The 18,185-nt window shown below is 42.1% G+C and overlaps 1 protein-coding gene across 1 annotated transcript in view; it reads left to right on the top strand.

Annotated features, from left to right (window-relative positions):
• Positions 1-14,850: 14,850 nt before the first annotated feature.
• The window catches only part of LOC310939599 (zinc finger matrin-type protein 4-like), a gene marked incomplete at both ends in the record, with an annotated part of 87,534 nt that continues 84,199 nt past the window's right edge, over positions 14,851-18,185 (top strand). Inside the window, one exon of the mRNA XM_083904401.1 lies at positions 14,851-14,937. Within this exon, the coding sequence (XP_083760527.1) occupies positions 14,851-14,937 (87 nt within the window). The remainder of the gene's footprint in view (positions 14,938-18,185) is intronic.

Genomic DNA, 18,185 nt, shown 5'->3' with positions numbered 1-18,185 from the left:
TTATTCACTGTTGAGCAACGTTTGCTGTTGATGACCTACTGTTGGTGCAGTAGCGTGAACGAGGGCCGGTTCTGTGCGAACGCCGATACTTGACCGATGTGAAATGAATGGTGACACACGGAGGACGTCCAGAGAACTGCTGATCTAATCCACCATCGATCTATTATCCAGCGTGTCGCACTAATCAGGTCAGAGTCTGGCTGATATCTGATGTTGACAGAAACGTCAATGACATGGATATTATGTCCTGCATTAATGAACTCACATGAGTCTTTTTAACTTGTGGACACTCGTCCTCTCTCTCTCTGAGCTCAGGCTCATGACCCTCGTCCTCAAACCTTAATCAAGAGAATTCAATGATAACAAACGGCCGAGAGCAGAGAGGATTTTCCCTTTTTCTGACTCCGTTATCTGCCTTTGAGTTTATAATGAGGTTAGAAGAGGATTTACTGCATTGTTTCACCCTCTCTCTCTCTCTCTCTCTCTCTCTCTCTCTCTCTCTCTCTCTCTCTCTCTCTCTCTCTCTCTCTCTCTCTCTCTCTCTCTCTCTCTCTCTCTCTCTCTCTCTCTCTCTCTCTCTCCCGTCACCCAGGAAACTCTTAATCCTCTGCTCATATTCTCCGTCTGCTGAGGTGAGGATTTAAACGCTAACGTAACAGAGACTTTGGACGATTCCAAGTCCAATGTGACCGACTTTGTCCTCTGGCAAACGGTTAGGAGGTAGTTTTGGTTGATACAGTTCCAGCACTACTTGTATCTTTCTGCACAAGCTAGCAGCTAGCATCTTGGAGATAGTTTTGGTTGCTACAGCTCCAGAAAACCCTGGAACCCTGAAACTGCTGTGACGTTGTTTTATACGCGACACAAACACACAAACTAACGTGTTTGGTTAGTATTAAGTGTATATTCACATAGAAAACCGTTTTGGCAAAGCCCACGCCTTAAAGGGAGGCGACCCTGCAGGTTTCTACGGCAGCCTGAACAGACAAACTTCGCTCCAGCATTTAGTGAAACGGAGGCAGAACGAGACATCATTTCTGGTATAAAAAGAAAAGGCCTTTGTTGATTCCTCACAGTCTTTGTGAAAGGACGAGGTGAATAAAAGGACAAGTGCTAACCAAATCCCATCTACAGTATCCCTGCTCGCCACAGTTGTAATAAGCTTAAAAATATAGAGGGTCATGCAGAGTTTAACCGTGATCATTACTGATGCACAGCTACGTTAGCAGCACATGCTACGACCAGGGGTCGCACAGTAAATCCTCCTGGAGACGTCAGGCTCGACGATCAGCTGATTCAACAACCAACAGAGACAAACCGCAGCATCGATCACAGCATTTCCAAAACCATGGTCGTAGCTCCTGAAAAGTTCTTCACCGAGGCTCACGATGATCCTTTAGACAGAAATTAGCGGCGGTGGATGGACGGAGGTGACCTGGGCGTGCGGTGCATGATCAGGCATGACAGAGCAATTACCAGCCGATAGGAATCAAGTCCACATCGGCTTTTTTCACAACGTCGAGTGTTTCCAATAATGGGGTTGACAGGGAATGTGTGTGTGGAAGCCTCAGCTCTGCAGCGGAAAAGCCCACACTGCACTAATCACACTCCATGGCATGCAATACGTGTGTGTTTGCGTTCAAGCACAAACACACGGACGGACCGCGAGGGAGGGATTTGACCATCGGTGCACACATGCGCCTCACCAGGGGGCGACTCCTTGAATGGATTTCTTTGGTAAAATCAACCAATTTAAAGTATCAACGCCTAGTTTCTTCTTCAATAGCACATTACGACCATTATGCAAATGATCTTCTCCCCGAGTTCTTTCCGGATGAGACAAATTAGACACTCGAAATTGATTGTAGGTCTTTCTATGTCTGTGTGTCTATGTGTCCCTGTGATGGACTAGTCCACCTGTCCAGGGTCTCACCCCATATTTCGCCCTATGTCAATCCCAGAATTGGATGTTCTCATTTAGAGGAGAACAGACCATAAAAAATCATGGTATTATGGCATTACAGAGTGGACACCGGTGTCAAATCCTGGTTCAAATGTCACATTATGTCCAACACGTGGTGCAATCTTATCAAATCATGCCTGCTTTAGTGTAAGTACTGCACGGCTTATCTGAGAATGGAATAAAGTACCAATTTACTATATCCTATGTTTATATACATGTATGTACATGACAATGAAAGAATCTGGAAGTAGTCTAGATCACATGTGTCAAACTCAAGGCTCGAGGGCCAGATGTGGTCCGCCACGTGATTTTATGTGGCCCGCGAGTGATTAATTGGTCTTAAAAATCTGTGTTAAAATAGGTCTATGCTGCTTTAAGGCATGCTTGGACCATAAACTACATTTCCCACAATGCATGGCGATTGCGTTACCCGCAAAATCACGGCACTGCCACTAGATCGGAGTGTACCATTGTATATGGATCATGCGACGAGTGAAATTGAATAAGTAATAAATACAGAAAGTTATTTATCAACATGTTACAGAGTAGTTACCTTTATTTTACATTATATTTGGTTACATTTATTCTGTATGACAGTTACATCATGGCCCTTTGAGGGTAACCGTTATGCTAATGTAGCGCTCAGTGAAAATGAGTTTGACACCCCTGATCTAGACGATATCTTTACAGCGGCAACAGATTAGACCGATTATTTCAGAGATTGTGGACTCGTGGATTTGGGAAACATGGCAAAATGAAACGTCTGCTGGGTTCACAGGCAGGAACCAAAGGACCAAAACAGAGGCCTGATAACAACAACACAGAGTGATCAGGATATGAATACTCAACACAAGTCAGTGTTTGGGTCCCTAAACAAAATGTGCAGAACCATTTTAAGTCCAGATTGATGTCACTTCTTGCATTTTTAAGCCTTTTTGCTAAAGAGTCTTTGCTGTCAAAGACGTCTGAATGTGTTAAGCCGCTGCAGGACGAGTGTCAGAAGCTTAATTGGATTTTCACGATTGGCTTCATTATTGTTGGCGGTTGATTGTTTATTTCCCTCTGAGCACTGAAGGAGTTGGGAGGGCCGGTGTGTGTGTGTGTGTGTGTGTGTGTGTGTGTGTGTGTGTGATGGTGATGAATGGGATTAGCAAGCAGAGCCCACAGCGAGTGGTACAGGTCCATGTAGTTCCACTGGCAGCCGATCATAAATCACGCAGCTGGACCGAAGACCGCCGATGGGCAGACGGCCACGCGGACGCGGCGCAGTTTGCCAAAACGAAAACAGAAGGAGACAAAACACGAGGGCAGGACATAAATACAGGAAGCCATTGTTTCGTTCTCAATTCAAACCCTGAGCCGCAGATAAAGACGTCAAACAAAGACGGACGACGTCTCCCGTTTCAGCCCAAGATTAAATGCTAATCGAGCACAAAGGGACAAACAGATGTCAACACAGATAATTACACAAGCTGACGATGATCCAGGTGATGTTCTCAGGAGATGGTGGACGAGGGTTAGGTGTTGGTTCACGACCACGAGGTGTAAATAAGTCATAGTTTGTAAGAACTTCGGCTCATGGCCAAGTGGAAAGGGGAACTCGACACTTAGGAAGGTTCCTAGTACGTAGATATCGGGTTAAATGCAGAGAGGAATTCATAAAGAACTAACCCAACCCTTATTACATAACGCACCTTTAAATAATCCCTGAAAACATGCGTTAATCTCCAACTAAAATCTCCTAAATCTCAATATTTAACAGTCTGTGGTGTGTTTAGCGACAGCACTGTTCCTAAATGTTACATACTGGACCTTTAATATAAATATAAAAAAACAGACCCTTTGTCTAAGAAAGTCTTAAATCAGGTCTACTTTTTGCTTTTGGATCAGGGAAAGAATGCTGACAACAACAGAAGTGAAGCAGAAGTAAAGAAAGTATTTTTCTTCGAACGAACAGAAGTTAAATCTCTGAGTCGTTTCAGGTAGAGACGACTCAGACGACGTTCATCATCGCGAGCGTTACAGAAAAAAACGTCTGCGGCGTTGATTTATGCGGCCAAATCAAAAGCAGGGACTCTCATTCACACACTGTCTGTTTGGCTTCTCAGCCGCGGACGTCAGCGCTGTGTGTGAGAGTGCATCAGCGCTGTGTGTGAGTGCAGCTGAGTGGAATGTGTTTGCATGTTGTCATGCAAACAGCTGTGCACTAAAGCTGTGTAATGGCTGTAATGGTTTACACACACACACATATTCATGAGCAAGAACGAAGATGCAGATACTGTTTCTCGCACATGAAGTAGAGCCCTGAGATTTAAAGGGACACTGTGTAGTATTTATGGGTTTATATGACCCAAAATCCACTTTTGTTATACATATTATGTGCTCCTGCATTGTCTAGTCACTGTATAATAGTTTTTGTTTCAAAAAGTCATGTAAAGTGGCAATGCAACCACGGGCCGCGGTTGCCATTGGGGGTCGTACCTATGTTCCCCACTTTGTATGTGACAGGGGAACATAGGACCGTTTTTGAAAATGGGTAGGGTTAGGTTTAGAGAAAGGGTCCTATGTTCCCCGGTCACATACAAATCGGGGAACATAGGACCCGGGGAACATAGGTACGGTCCCTTGCATAGCCACTGTTAGCAGCCTGTAAAGACAAACCCGAGAGAACAAATCAAGCCTCGCTTGACTTGTAGTGGAAGTCCCGCCTCCACTGACGGAGCTAATACGATATACATCTGAATAAATACTAGAACCTCATCTGCTGACACGGAGAAAGACGACGAGGACGACATTTGACCGGCTGAGGATACCGTAGCGCTCAGGGAATCGCCAGTTCGTTGTTGTAAATTTCAGCTTCTCCTCTAGGTGTCACTATAAACTACTTACTTCACCTTTAAGGCAAAATGTAGCCCCCGAAAAAGTCCCTTAATGAAGATAAACGGACATAAAACTACTGCAAATAAAAGTCTTTTGGCGTCAGAAACAAACGTGGTGAGCGAACAAGAGGCTGAAATGAAAGGTTACCTTCATCCTCGAAGGTGGAGGTTCGTTCGCTTCCTCTCAACAGGAAACAGTCGCCTGCAGACTCTTACTCTGGCGGGTAAAGACAGGAAGGCGGCGAGCTGCCAAGTCGTCTTTTGGCAGATCCTTTATCTCGAGCCTTCAGAGACGATGACGGCGAAGAAGCTTCGCACACGAGCTGCAGATTATTCAGCTCCTGCTGCTTCAATCCGTCCGTCAATCACGAGCAGGTCCTCGAATCCCGAGGTAAACACGACACAGATTACAGAGTTTAACACGTTAGTGTTTGAAAACAGGAAATGGAAAGATTCAACTCACTAGATTTTTCTAGAGTGGTTTTAAGAGAAAGGGAAGGAACCGTATATATGTTCCCCGGGTCCGATGTTCCCCGCTTTGTATGTGACCGGGGAACATAGGACCCTTTCTCTAAAAAAGCCATTGGCCCGCGGGCCGCACTTTGAGAACCAATAGTTTAAATGAATCTATAATCTGGCCCCAGATTATCCCTCCAAGACAATAATAGTAGAGTAAATAAGAGTCTGTCAATGGCCACAATCATTTAAGCTGAACTAAATAATGATTATAATTGTTGTACGTGTGATGTTCTTTGTGTTGTATTCTCACGTATTTGCAGTTTTTTAAGATGAAAAGCCTTTTATTGTCATTTTTCTTTATGTACAGGACAGAAAAACCTAAATACTGTTTCTCTTCTCTCCTCAGTACTCAAAGTTTAAATAAAAGAAAATGAAAATCGATTGTTTTTAATTAAAAACTAGGTGGTACGACCTAAACACCTCAGGGACAATAAACAGTAGGATTTGCAACGGTAGCAGCATTTTATATTTACATGTATTCAATGTATTTTTCAAATAAAAGCTCAGCTTGGGGACTGGAGTTGTGTTAGCGATTAGCATTTAGCTGTAAACTCTCTTTGTGCAGCACAGCAGCTTCATGCTCTTAGATAAAAAAAAGGTTTTCTTCTTCGTACAAACACACAAAAATACATTTTAAATCCAACAATTAGTTCACTGTGTGTAAAGTATTTCACTGACCTTGTTGAAAGCAAACATTTCAGCAAGAAAACAAAACAAAACAGAAACAACAACAACTCTCTTCTCAATCCTTTCGTTACAGAGTGAGACAAAATGGCTGCTTTTATACTCTATCACTGGCGTCTTCCATTAGCAGGTGTTCACAGATTATTTCACCGCACTAAATGAACATAGAGTCCTTTTATATACATAACATTTTTATATAATATTCACATTTTACCAACTGTTATTTACACAAACCACAAAACAAACCCACAAATATGATTAGAAGAAAGATAAACGATACAACTGACAACAAGAACTCCCCTACCCCCAGTTCTGCCACTTGGTCTCTTCCAGGAAGTAATGAAGAGGAAGTGATTTCACCACATGTGGCCTCTTCTTCAGCCGCATGGACACCTGGAAACAGGTGAGTTTGACTTTTAAGACATTTTTAAGACATTAATTATGACTTTACTCGATTGTTTTACTGATTTTCATCCCAGTACCACTGCTGGTACACGCACTACAGTTTGAGAACCAAGAATTTACTGTGTTTTATGTTCTTGTTTTACTCCTTGACCAAGTAAACCCTGGTAGTTTTTTTTTAACATGCTTTACAAATAAAGTGATTTAAACTGAAATTACACCTGAATGAATACACTACATGTGTCCAATTTCACTTAAATAATCAATATGCATTATTGTGGTGCAGAAAATGTTACAATAATCTACAAATATACTTTTTTTTCCCAAAGTAAAACATTCTGTTATCAGTGTCCATAGTGTTACACTTTATACTTTAATATATTTAATATTCACTCACTCTCCCACACCAAATCCCATAGAGAAAAATCACAATTTTTAGCTCGCTGTGACACGTTACCCACACACCCATTGCTGCCTCGTGTGGTAATCTTGTGTCACTTATAGGTGACTCTGAATGAAGGATTTAAGACTATAAAGTCACATGATAACATATCTCATAATCTGGACTCAGAGATCAGAGAAACGCTGGATTAATAACTTCTGTTTTCTTTGATGTAAAATTGCTGTTTTTCTCCATGGACTTTGGTGCAGGGAAAGTGACTAAACCTGCTTAATAAAGACACAATCATACGATAATTTAGAGGTTGTTTTTTTTTTAATAAACACAAAGGTCTCTGGAGACTTCTCTCTCTCTCTCTCTCTCTCTCTCTCTCTCTCTCTCTCTCTCTCTCTCTCTCTCTCTCTCTCTCTCCCTTATCTGGATTTCTCAAATGTCTTTTCAAACTTTTTCTATAAAATCAAAAGGTTTCATTTTAATCTCTTTATTTGCCTTTGTCCTCGTCTCTCACACATCTTTTCTCTCCCTTGGTTTTCATAATAAAATGCCAATGTATGAACTGTTGATCGTGTCCTAACGGAGCCTTGAATATATTAATACAACACTTCATAATAAACCTCCGTTGAACGCAGTGGATTTTTAATTTTGAAAATATATGAATGACTGCGACATATGAGACGTGGACTTAATCCCTTAATCTCGACTGTATGTGGCTGATTTTTACCATAAAATGACGACGTGAATCGCCTGTAAATCAAAACCGTGTCGTTGTGTTCTGTCTTGCTAACTACTTGTACACCACTAGGTGGCACTGATGTAGAGAAGATGGGACGTCAGACCTTAAAAAACAGATGGCGACTTTCTAAGCTAAGCTACTGCTTAACGGAGCATTCCATTTTTAGTCGGAACTAGGAAATTCTGAGGTCGCATTTCCAACTCGGAGACTATGAGCAACGTCGCCAACCCTGACGTGGGATTCCAATATGGCTGCCACTCAGTTATTTTTACATAAATTCTGCAAAGGAACGAGGAGAAGGAAATGTGTTAATGATGTCAAACTGAAGTGGTATAATAGTGTTTATATGTTCCTCCAATCATCACACAACCATTGACTCCCAGAGAAGCTGAGCTTCCCTGGAAGTGACGCAGAGTTTTTTGCCACGTTTGTCCAACTCTGTGTCGTCGTCCCATAGAAACCCAACTTATTTAGCTGTGTCAACACATTTGGTGCTTGAATTTGAGGGGAATTGCTCCTGGAAAGTCCTTGAATTTGATGTCAAACAAGGTGTGGGAACTCTGGAAGCATTCAAGACAGACGGACAAGGCTCCAGGACTTTGTGTTTGCTGGCTTCACATTCATTTTATTTACAAAGAGCAGTGTTTTTTGTTGTGTTTTTTGTTGTGTTTTTTGTTGTGTTTTCCTGGCTCTTGAGCACTGGCTGCTGTTCGTCCTCACGCTGGCGCGCAAACACAAACACCTGCTTCTACACAGTGTGAAAACATGAGCATGTGTAATTGTGAGCTGGTGATTTTGAGGCTGTTGACGCCGCTGGGAGATGTTTGGCCAAAAGTGTGATGTCACGCACGGCGTTCCAATTTGCAAGTTTTTTTTTATTTTTCCCTCCAGGTTTCACAAACGCACACACACACACACACACACACACACACACACACACACACACACACACACACACACACACACACACACACACGCACTGGTTTCCATCACTTCAGAGGACCTGACATTCATTTCCTGGTGATTTAACCTGACTTTAAAACATGACTACAAAATGTAGTCATTTACGTTATGAAGACTTCATTTTTGTCCCCATAAGGAAGACGAGTCCCTATATAAACAGATTTATGTCCCCACAAAAAAAAAGAAAACAGGTACACACACACACACACACACACACACACACACACACACACACACACGCACACGCACGCACACACACAGCTCTCGGAAAAAAAACATTTTTTAATAAGATCTCTTTCTCTGCAGTGGAGGATTCGTCCTCTGCAGGAATAATAATGACCTACACTTACAGAGAGTGTGTGTTTATGTTTCCCACCCATGATGCTGCTGCTGCTAATGCTAAGGCTGCTAATGCTAAGGCTGCTAATGCTAAGACTGCTAATGCCAATGCTGCTAATGCAGCTGCTGCTAATGCAGTCCAATTTGATATTTGACTAGATGTAAAGCTGCAGTGTGTAACTTTTGGGCATTAAAGATACATTATGTAATAAATCATAAAATCCTCCTAATATGTCACAGAGACTCAGGAATAATGTTCATGTAACAAACTGAACTCACCAACAACAACAGTACAGACTAAATATTTGAATGAAAAATATATATTTTGCAGACTGCAAATCATGTTTATGTTTTGAAATCATGTTTTGGCGTCATGTGGCGCCACCTACCGCCGTCTACCAATCATTGCAGTCAGTAGAGTCTCAGCTGCCGAGCAACCACGGGTTGCCAGTTACGTCAGAAAACGAAACCTAAAAGACCTCTGTGTTTTGAATTTGAATGTAATAACCGTTTTTGGCCACATTCTTACATATGGCACCTTTAATTATTATTATTCTGTGATCTTTGTGGACTGAAACATCGTCACGCGTTTGCTGTGTTCCTTCAAACGAAGCTGTCAGACCAGACCGAGGGAGCTTTTGTGTGTATACAGCAGCAGAGCAGTCAAACTGAAGCTAAAGTGAAAGTTTTTTTTTAAGCTGAATCATTTACTTTTGAACCTTTTAGTGGGTGTTTTTGTGTGTATGCGGTGATTTGTCATCATTTATCAGGTGAATTAATCCTAATTTTTTTTTTTTTTTTTTAAAAAGCAGTACATTTGCTCTAAATGATGATATTAACTCCAAACGACATTAGAGTTAATACTATTCCACTGTGTGTTTGGTGCTGAACAGAATTGATGTCAAATTGACTGTTTTCTGTGAGTGAATCATGTTCCTACACACATTTATTTATTTATTTATTTATTATTTATTTATTTAAATGCACTGAAAGTAGAGGGAAATATATCTCGTATCTATCTGGTACCAATCAATGCTGTCAACACTGAACTTCCCGCCCTCACGTTTAAGAATCTCAGTGTAAGATCCTTCCTCTTTTTTTTTTAATCCTCTTCAGTTCAGTCCATGAAAAATAAATCAAACCGAGTTGCCGTGCCGGGGTTTTCTTTGTGCCCCGACTTCAGGGTCACAGTCACTTTCATGATGGCAGCAGCAGCAGCAGCAGCAGCAGCAGCAGCAGCAGCAGCAGCAGCAGCAGCGTTGTTGGTTTGGTTGCTACGGGCTACAGGGCAGAGACTGACGCACAGACTGGTGGCATTCACTCGTTCACTCGCTCTGTCTTTGTGTGGCAGCTCAAACTAAAGCTGCAGCCAAACCAGAAACGCCCGCGACGTCCTGCAGGATTCTGCAGAAACTGATTTTCTAGCTTTGATTTAATGCTTTATCTAAATACTGTAGGACATTATTCAGAGTGTATATGAATCACCAGAGGCAGAGATTTTCACCCGTGCATCCTCAACCTTTACCGTGGCCTACATTCCTCCGTAACAGTTTCCTTTTATGTCCTTTTGTTGCTAAGCAGTGTATGACGCGCCGTATTAAAGGTGCACTGTAAACAGAAACGTTCGCTTTAATGCTAACGCTTAAAGTACGTGTACATTAATATTCAGCGCTGGACTACAAACACTCTGTAACACGCTGTAATGCAGACATGTGAATATATTCCACGGCTGAGCAATGAAAAGCAAAGGACAAATGAGCACAGAGGCGCAGTTTGTGAGGCAACTGCTTGGGGCCCCCGAGCCGATAGGGGGCCCCTGACACTCTGGGGCCTGAGGGCTGTTTTGACTGAAATGTGCAGTGACCAGTCGCCTCCCCGTCTCCTTTATACCACAATGGGTGATTTGCAATGACATCTCAGTAGTAAACCCCCCTAAAGGGGCCCCACCTCACTTTAACCTGTGTGAAGTTATCGTTCTGCAAGTTGGAAAATGAAGAGGATTATTTTTATTAGATTAGTTTTTCCATGTTATTTCATTCATTTCGAGGAAAAAAAAAAATATTTTGAACTCATACATTTTTCGTTGGTGTCAGATTATTTGTGACATAATGGTGATGAACACTGGTTGGAAGGAAGGGGCCCCCTGGGAATTTTTGCCCAGGGGGCCCCTACAGACTCTAGAATCGCCTCTGCGCCGACACATTTTCCCCTTTGTTTCACTGACGCTGATCAAACACTGTTTGTCCAGAGGGAGCACTGGGTGTCCTGATGCCCCCGAGCCCCACTCTGCCCCCAAGTGGAAGGTCACAGGATGGCGCTTCATCAGTTTTCCATCAGTTTTCCGCCAGTTACGGTGAACCACAAAACACCCCCCCCCCCCCCCGCCCCCCCGAGGATGTGACATGTTTTTCCCGTTGTAGACGTAGCTTGTCATGACAGTCCAACCATCTGGTCTGCGGGCGTTGTGCTGTGCTCAAGGGCAGATGAAAGACATTTGCCGCCTCCCCCCCCCCTCTCTTCCACTACACCCCCCCCACCCCCCCCCCACGTCTGCACCGACCTGATATTCTGACCTAATTGGATTCATCAGCTGTGCTGATATGATATTTTGCAGATCGCTGTGCTATTCCTGTTTGTACATACATTACAGTGATGATGTGTCGCCCTGCAGCGATGCACAGCCTTTACATTAACATATGTAAAAACACAGACGCTGGTTGTAGATCTTGTTGAGTAACGTGCTAATGTAAGCGGAAACGCTCTTTAACCCTCGTACGACCGTCATGAGGAGGATTTATTCAGATTTTATGGCTGTTGAATTGTCGGATCTTCTGCTTCCTTTTTTCCAAGATAACTTTCACATTCAATATTTGGTATTATTATTATTTTATTTCTCTACTTTCTTGTATCCATCCATCCATGCGTCTTCTACCACAGATCACCGTAGGTCGTCCATAGTTTTTGAACTATCTAGATATCACAAACAGTCGAGGAGTTACAGTAATGAGAAGTCAAATCCAGAAATTCAGATTTCTATTCAAGATAACAGACCGTTTCATTTTGTCCGCCCTTTAATGACGACATATGCGTTACAATTTTTGCTATTATGGTTCGTTCCATTTGTAGTCAGAACTATCAACGTCATGTATAAAAAAACACCCCCTGAATTTGAATTTTCCAACTCTGAAACACTGCAACTTTTTACCGTTAATATCACTTCTGTTGTATTTGTTTAACTGCAAAATAGTCCAGTTGATTTTTCGGAATGTTTTTAGACATTTTCCATGTTTGTTTGTGGCTCGTCAGTCGATACTGTTTTGTTTCATCATTTAAGGCCTGGACAAACTCCACAAGATGAGACCTTTGTTCTTCCTCTCGAGGTGGCAAGAACAAGGCCAACGTTGGACCACTGGTGGACGACAGGTGGACCAGTTGATAGATGGATTTTTATGAATGTTTTAGACATATTCACGGTTTGTTTGTGGCTCGCTTTATTTTTCATCAAACGGCACTGGATATTGTTTTGTGTCATCATTTAAGGCCTGAACAAACTCGGCAAGATGAGACCTTTGTTCTTGTTCTCGAGGTGGCAAGAACAAGACCACAGTTGGACTACAGTTAGTTGTTACCAGGACATTTCATACTTCACTTCGATTGATCATTTAACCCGTTGCTCAGGATTACCCCAGCCTTTTTACCTGGTGGGGATTTGAACCAACAACCATCTGTTTTTAAGCCCAGTTCCCTTTCCACTTGGTCATGAGCTACAAAATCATGCAGAAGTGTGAAAAAACCCACCTGCAATATAAACGTTGTTCGTCGCCTTTTGTTAGCAGCTTCACAAAATCCTGCGTAAAAACACGACTTTTGGTGAGAGAAGTTTTTAGTGAAGTGTTTATTTGATGACAGCTGCTGCATGTTCTACACACACACACACACACACGCTCACACACACACACACACACACACACTCACACACTGACGCGGCGTGTTCCTGTGAACAACACGGAGCCTCGAGGTCCTTCACGATGTAAAAGAGTATTGATGCTCTATCAACTAAAGCCCTTAAATGATTAGGTTCCATGAGTCATTTTAATTTGTTAGGTCTGCCTTCACACAGTGATTCATTTGTCTTGATTCTTACTCCGACACACAGTGTGGGCTCGGTTATGTGTGTGTGTGTTTGTGTGTGTGTGTGTGTGTGTGTGTGTGTGTGGTCAGCTGTGTGCAGCCCACACCGAAGCTGCTGCGTTTTTTAATTTCATATCAACGGGAATCAAAATAACTCAGTGCACAAACTGGAGGTAAAGTGAGATAAAGTGAGATCCATATTAAACGTATTCCGTCTTAATCAAAGTTCACGTCTTTGTCGTGCGTTTATGTAAAGATATAACAAAACATAATACATTATAATGTAATATTACAGCAATATTTCATCATGTTTGTCTGGAATAACAGTCGGTAAAAGCTTGGCCAAAACACTTCAACAAAAAAATCACCCAACATTGCGTTGGTTTAAAGCTACCGTGCGGAACCTTTATCGCCTCCCTGTGGCACTTCTGAGTAATTACCAAAACAGTCTATGCTGGTCTATGCTAGTTTGGTGCTGGTCTATGCAGGTTTATGCTGGTTTATGCTGGTCTATGCTAGTTGGTGCTGGTCAATACTGGTTCATGCTGGTTTATGCTCGTTTGGTACTGGTCTATGCTAGTTTGGTGCTGGTCTATGCAGGTTTATGCTAGTTTGGTGCTGGTCTATGCTAGTTTGATGCTGGTCTATGCTGGTATATGTGGGTTGATGCTAGTCTATGCTAGTCTGATACTGGTCTCTGCAGGTTTATGCTAGTTTGGTGCTGGTCTATGCTACATTGATGCTGGTCTATGCTGGTTTATGCTTATGCTAGTTTGGCGCTGGTCTATGCTGGTTTTATGCTGGTCTATGCTAGTTTGGTGCTGGTCTATACTGGTTTATGCTGGTCTATGCTAGTTGGTGCTGGTCTATACTGGTTTTATGCTGGTTTTATGCTGGTCTATGCTAGTTTGGTGCTGGTCTATACTGGTTTATGCTGGTCTATGCTAGTTGGTGCTGGTCTATGCTGGTTTTATGCTGGTCTATGCTAGTTTGGTGCTGGTCTATACTGGTTTATGCTGGTCTATGCTAGTTGGTGCTGGTCTATACTAGTTTATGCTGGTCTATGCTAGTTTGGTGCTGGTCTATACTGGTTTATGCTGGTCTATGCTAGTTTGGTGCTGGTCTATACTGGTTTATGCTGGTCTATGCTAGTTGGTGCTGGTCTATACTAGTTTATGCTGGTCTATGCTAGTTTGGCGCTGGTCTATGCTGGTTTTATGCTGGTTTTATGCTGGTCTATGCTAGTTTGGTGCTGGTCTATACTGGTTTATGCTGGTCTATGCTAGTTGGTGCTGGTCTATACTGGTTTATGCTGGTCTATGCTAGTTTGGTGCTGGTCTATACTGGTTTATGCTGGTCTATGCTAGTTTGGTGCATGGACCAGGATGCTGGACCACCACCAAAACACAACAAAATGCTGGTCCATGCTGTTTTTCCTAGCAGGGTGGGAGCATTACCTTTTGGTTGTGGGAACGTTCCATGAAGGTTCCATTCCAAACCTCACTGTTCTGAAACCAAACCAAGATGAAAAACACAAAACCAAACACATGTTTTTCTTTTCCTTCCACAGGACTTTGTCTCGCTTGTTTTCCTCCAGGACAGAAGTGTTAAACTGAAGAAGTGACAGCGCTGTTGATGCGCGCAGCTCAGCGGCCAATGGCAGCGCGGGGGGCGGAGAGCAGCAGCAGCAGCGGTGACTCTGACTCTGACTCTGCTCTATAATAGTTAGACGCTGCCGCCGCCGCCGCCGCTGCTGCTGCTGCTGCTGCTGCTGCCGCTGACAGTGGACGCGTCTGCCGCTCAGGGTCTGCCGCTCTCGCCGCATCCGCTCCGGTTCATGGATTATACAGTTTCTCTCCAAGTGCAACATCAGCTGACCGTGTTCCCGACACACTTCTGTGAGGGTTACAGCGTGGAGTTACAGGTACATTTGTTTTAATTATTATTATAACATATAATCCTACATCCACCTGTCTGCGTGTGTGCGTGTGTGCGTGTGTGTGCGTGCGTGCGTGTGTGCGTGTGTGTCCTCTCCATCCATCTGTCCACGGGAGGAGGCGTGCGCGTGTGAGTGGGACTTTGTGGAGATGCTCTGCTGCAGAGGAAACGCACGGATGTCGTGGTGCATGCTGATTTTTTTCCTCCTTCTTCTTCTTGTTGAATATTCTTCTTCTTATTATTACTATTATTATTATTTATGTCTACATGCCGTGGTCCTTGTTGCACGTGCAGCCACGCAGCGGAGACGGAGGCAGCTCGTGCGCAGCGCTGCACATAAACATAATAATAATGGAATAAATAAATAATAACAAAAGTGAGTGGAGCCGTGTGGCGCTGCAGGATAACGACCGTGGTCGTGGAAGTCAAGAGTGTGAGGTCACAACACTGTGTTTTCCAGAATATGACTCGATATCAATATGACAAGTTTGGATATGAGATCATAAATAAGGAGAAGGTGAATAAATGGATTCATTTTGAGGATTTTTAATGGTTTTATTGGTACACTTGGGATCCATCATATAAAACTACAATCATGTGTGTTATACTATATATCTACAGAGGCGGTTCTAGAGTCTGTAGGGGCCCCAAGCAAACATTCCCAGGGGGCCCTTCCTTCCAACCAGTGTTCATCACCAGAGTTCAAAATATTATTTTTTTCAGAAATGAGTGAAATAACATAGAAAAACCTTGTAATTAAAAAAGTATGTGAAACTATAAATGTAAAGAACAATAACATACTGTAAAAAATATAGAAACTTAGTAAAAAAAAAAAAAAAACATACATATTACATACACTGTAAACAACCCACTTTATAAAACAATATAAATATATATAGAACAATAAAATACTGTAAATAACTGAAATAAACAGGTTAAACATGAGGTGGGAAGGTTTCCTTCTGAGATGTCTCCGAGTGTTGGGGGGCCCCTATCGGCTCGGGGGCCCCAAGCAGTTGCCTGCCTTGCCTGTTCACAAACTGCGCCTCTGTATATAATCATGTGTTTGAATCACCTCCAAACCAGTGATGCTGTATTTTGCATCGTGGTTTCATGGTTTTGTGTTTTATTACATGTATTTAATCTTTATTTTTTTACCTGTATTTTATCATCTATTCATTATTACAGTGCTGTAACAGCGGTAGTCCTTGACAACATTGATAAAGTTCTATTATATTATGATCTATAATCTATGTACACACGCACACACTTCCACTCTGCAGTGGATTAACAATAGAAACAATCAACGTCATTAAATTACAGCATTAATCACTCAAAGCAGCTTTTAAAGCAGGACTCGTGTCATCATAATAATACATAATAATAATAATAATAACTCCATAGTCTCAGAGTTTCCACGTGCTGTTAATCTGCTGCAGTGTTTTTTCCTCTTGTGTTTAATCCTCCAGCTGTAAATATGAAGCAGTTGCTGCAGTGGAGTTTGTTTGTGTTCAGTCGAGGTGATGTTTATGCTGGATTATAGAGACGTAAACAGAGCTGTGTCCATGCTCTGTGAGGTCAGAGGTCACGGACGTTTGGTTCGTTCTCGTGTCCTGGAGTCAGTTTGACAAAGCAGGTTTAGTGAAAACTCTGAGTCTGTTAACCCTGAAATGAGGGAAACTCTGAGTTTTCCGTTTGACAAAGGGAGGTAAGTCAAAGCAGAGAAAGAGGAGTTAACTCTAGCCTGTTTCACAGAGAGAGGTAACTTAATCTCTCGGTCAGTTACCATGGTAACATGCTCTTTGAAACTAACCTTGAGTTTCTCTCTGTCTCCGCCCTCTTTCAGACACACACGGTATTTGATTTCCTCATTCATTCAGTCAGCAGAGTTTTATCGTAGTATAGTTCTGCGTCTGTTCTGCATTTACATTACAAGTTATATTAGGTGGAGACTATTTTCACTACCATGTCCGTGGATGAAGGTGCAGCATTACTGCGCAGAGAATTAAATATTCGTCTGGAGATGATTATCAGACCTCATATATGTTCTTACATTTACACACACTTTTCTTTTTGAGCGGAACTGTTTCCTTGGGGTCACGTCCCCAAATTGGGTCGCGAGATGCTTTCTGGGGGTCGCCAAATCATTTTGGAAAAATATATTTATAAAAAAAAAAGGACTTTTTTAAAAATATATTGTTCCCCCAGAAATCATAGAAAAAAAAATATGTTTAAAAAAAAAAAAAAAAAAAAAAAAATTGTTTTGTTTTTTAATTTTTTATTTTTTTCCAAAATGATTTGGCGACCCCCCAGAAGTCAGGCGAGATGACTTCTGTGGGTCCAATAGGAGATGCTTTCTGGGGGAGATGCTTTCTGGGGTTATGTGTGAAAACATCATTATGTTGGTGATAAAACAACTGTACAGTCAAACAGACACTTAATATTTACTTTATGTAAAACATGATCAAAATGAGGTTAATCTCATGAGATTATACCGAGGTCTTACCTGTTTGAACAATGTTTTTATGTTTCATATTAAACTGCTGCCAACTGTGCTTCTCCCCCGCGGGATTACACCTAAATAAATACATTAATAATCTACAACTCAAGCAGTTTCCCGCTGTAATATTATTGTGATTGTGCAAAGGACGACATTTAAACTTCCTCATCATCATCAGTGTTCTCTCTCTCTCAGACGTCGTCTCTCTCTCTTTTGCTGCTGTTACACTTCCTTCTAAAAACTTGCTCAAACTCACGCATTAATATTTTCCAACTCCAGTGGGTGAAGAACGTCACCCTCCGCTTCCTCGTTGTCATGGTGACTCGTTGAAACGGGGCTCCATTAATACTGTCTTTTTATACTTGTGGTGCACGCGCTTAACTCGAGGTGAAACTACTCCGAGTTGAACAAACTAACTCAAATCAGCTGTTTTGAAACCGAAAACTCAGAGTTTCCTTTCTCAGAGTAAATCAACTCAGAGTTCAGGGTTAGACTCAGAGTTTGTTGAAAGTGCTTTGTGAAACAGACGCCTGGAGTCTGAGTGAGCCGGATTAGAGGTTAACACAAGGTTTCCTCTTGGATCGACTGTTTGATGGAGTAAATCGATGCTAAAAGCAGCTTCTTAAACGTGAATTAAATTCTTTGCTTTTTCTACGACGGTAATTTGTGATTTTTACATTTTGTAAAATGCAAAAAGCAAAAGACGAGGCGATCCACACAAAACCTTTCTAGTC

This window comes from Microchirus variegatus (assembly GCF_963457635.1).
Source record: "Microchirus variegatus genome assembly, chromosome: 18".
Classification (NCBI taxonomy): Eukaryota; Metazoa; Chordata; class Actinopteri; order Pleuronectiformes; family Soleidae; genus Microchirus; species Microchirus variegatus.
The sequence above is the reverse complement of the archived record's forward strand: the minus strand, read 5'-3'. Positions and strand labels throughout refer to the sequence as shown.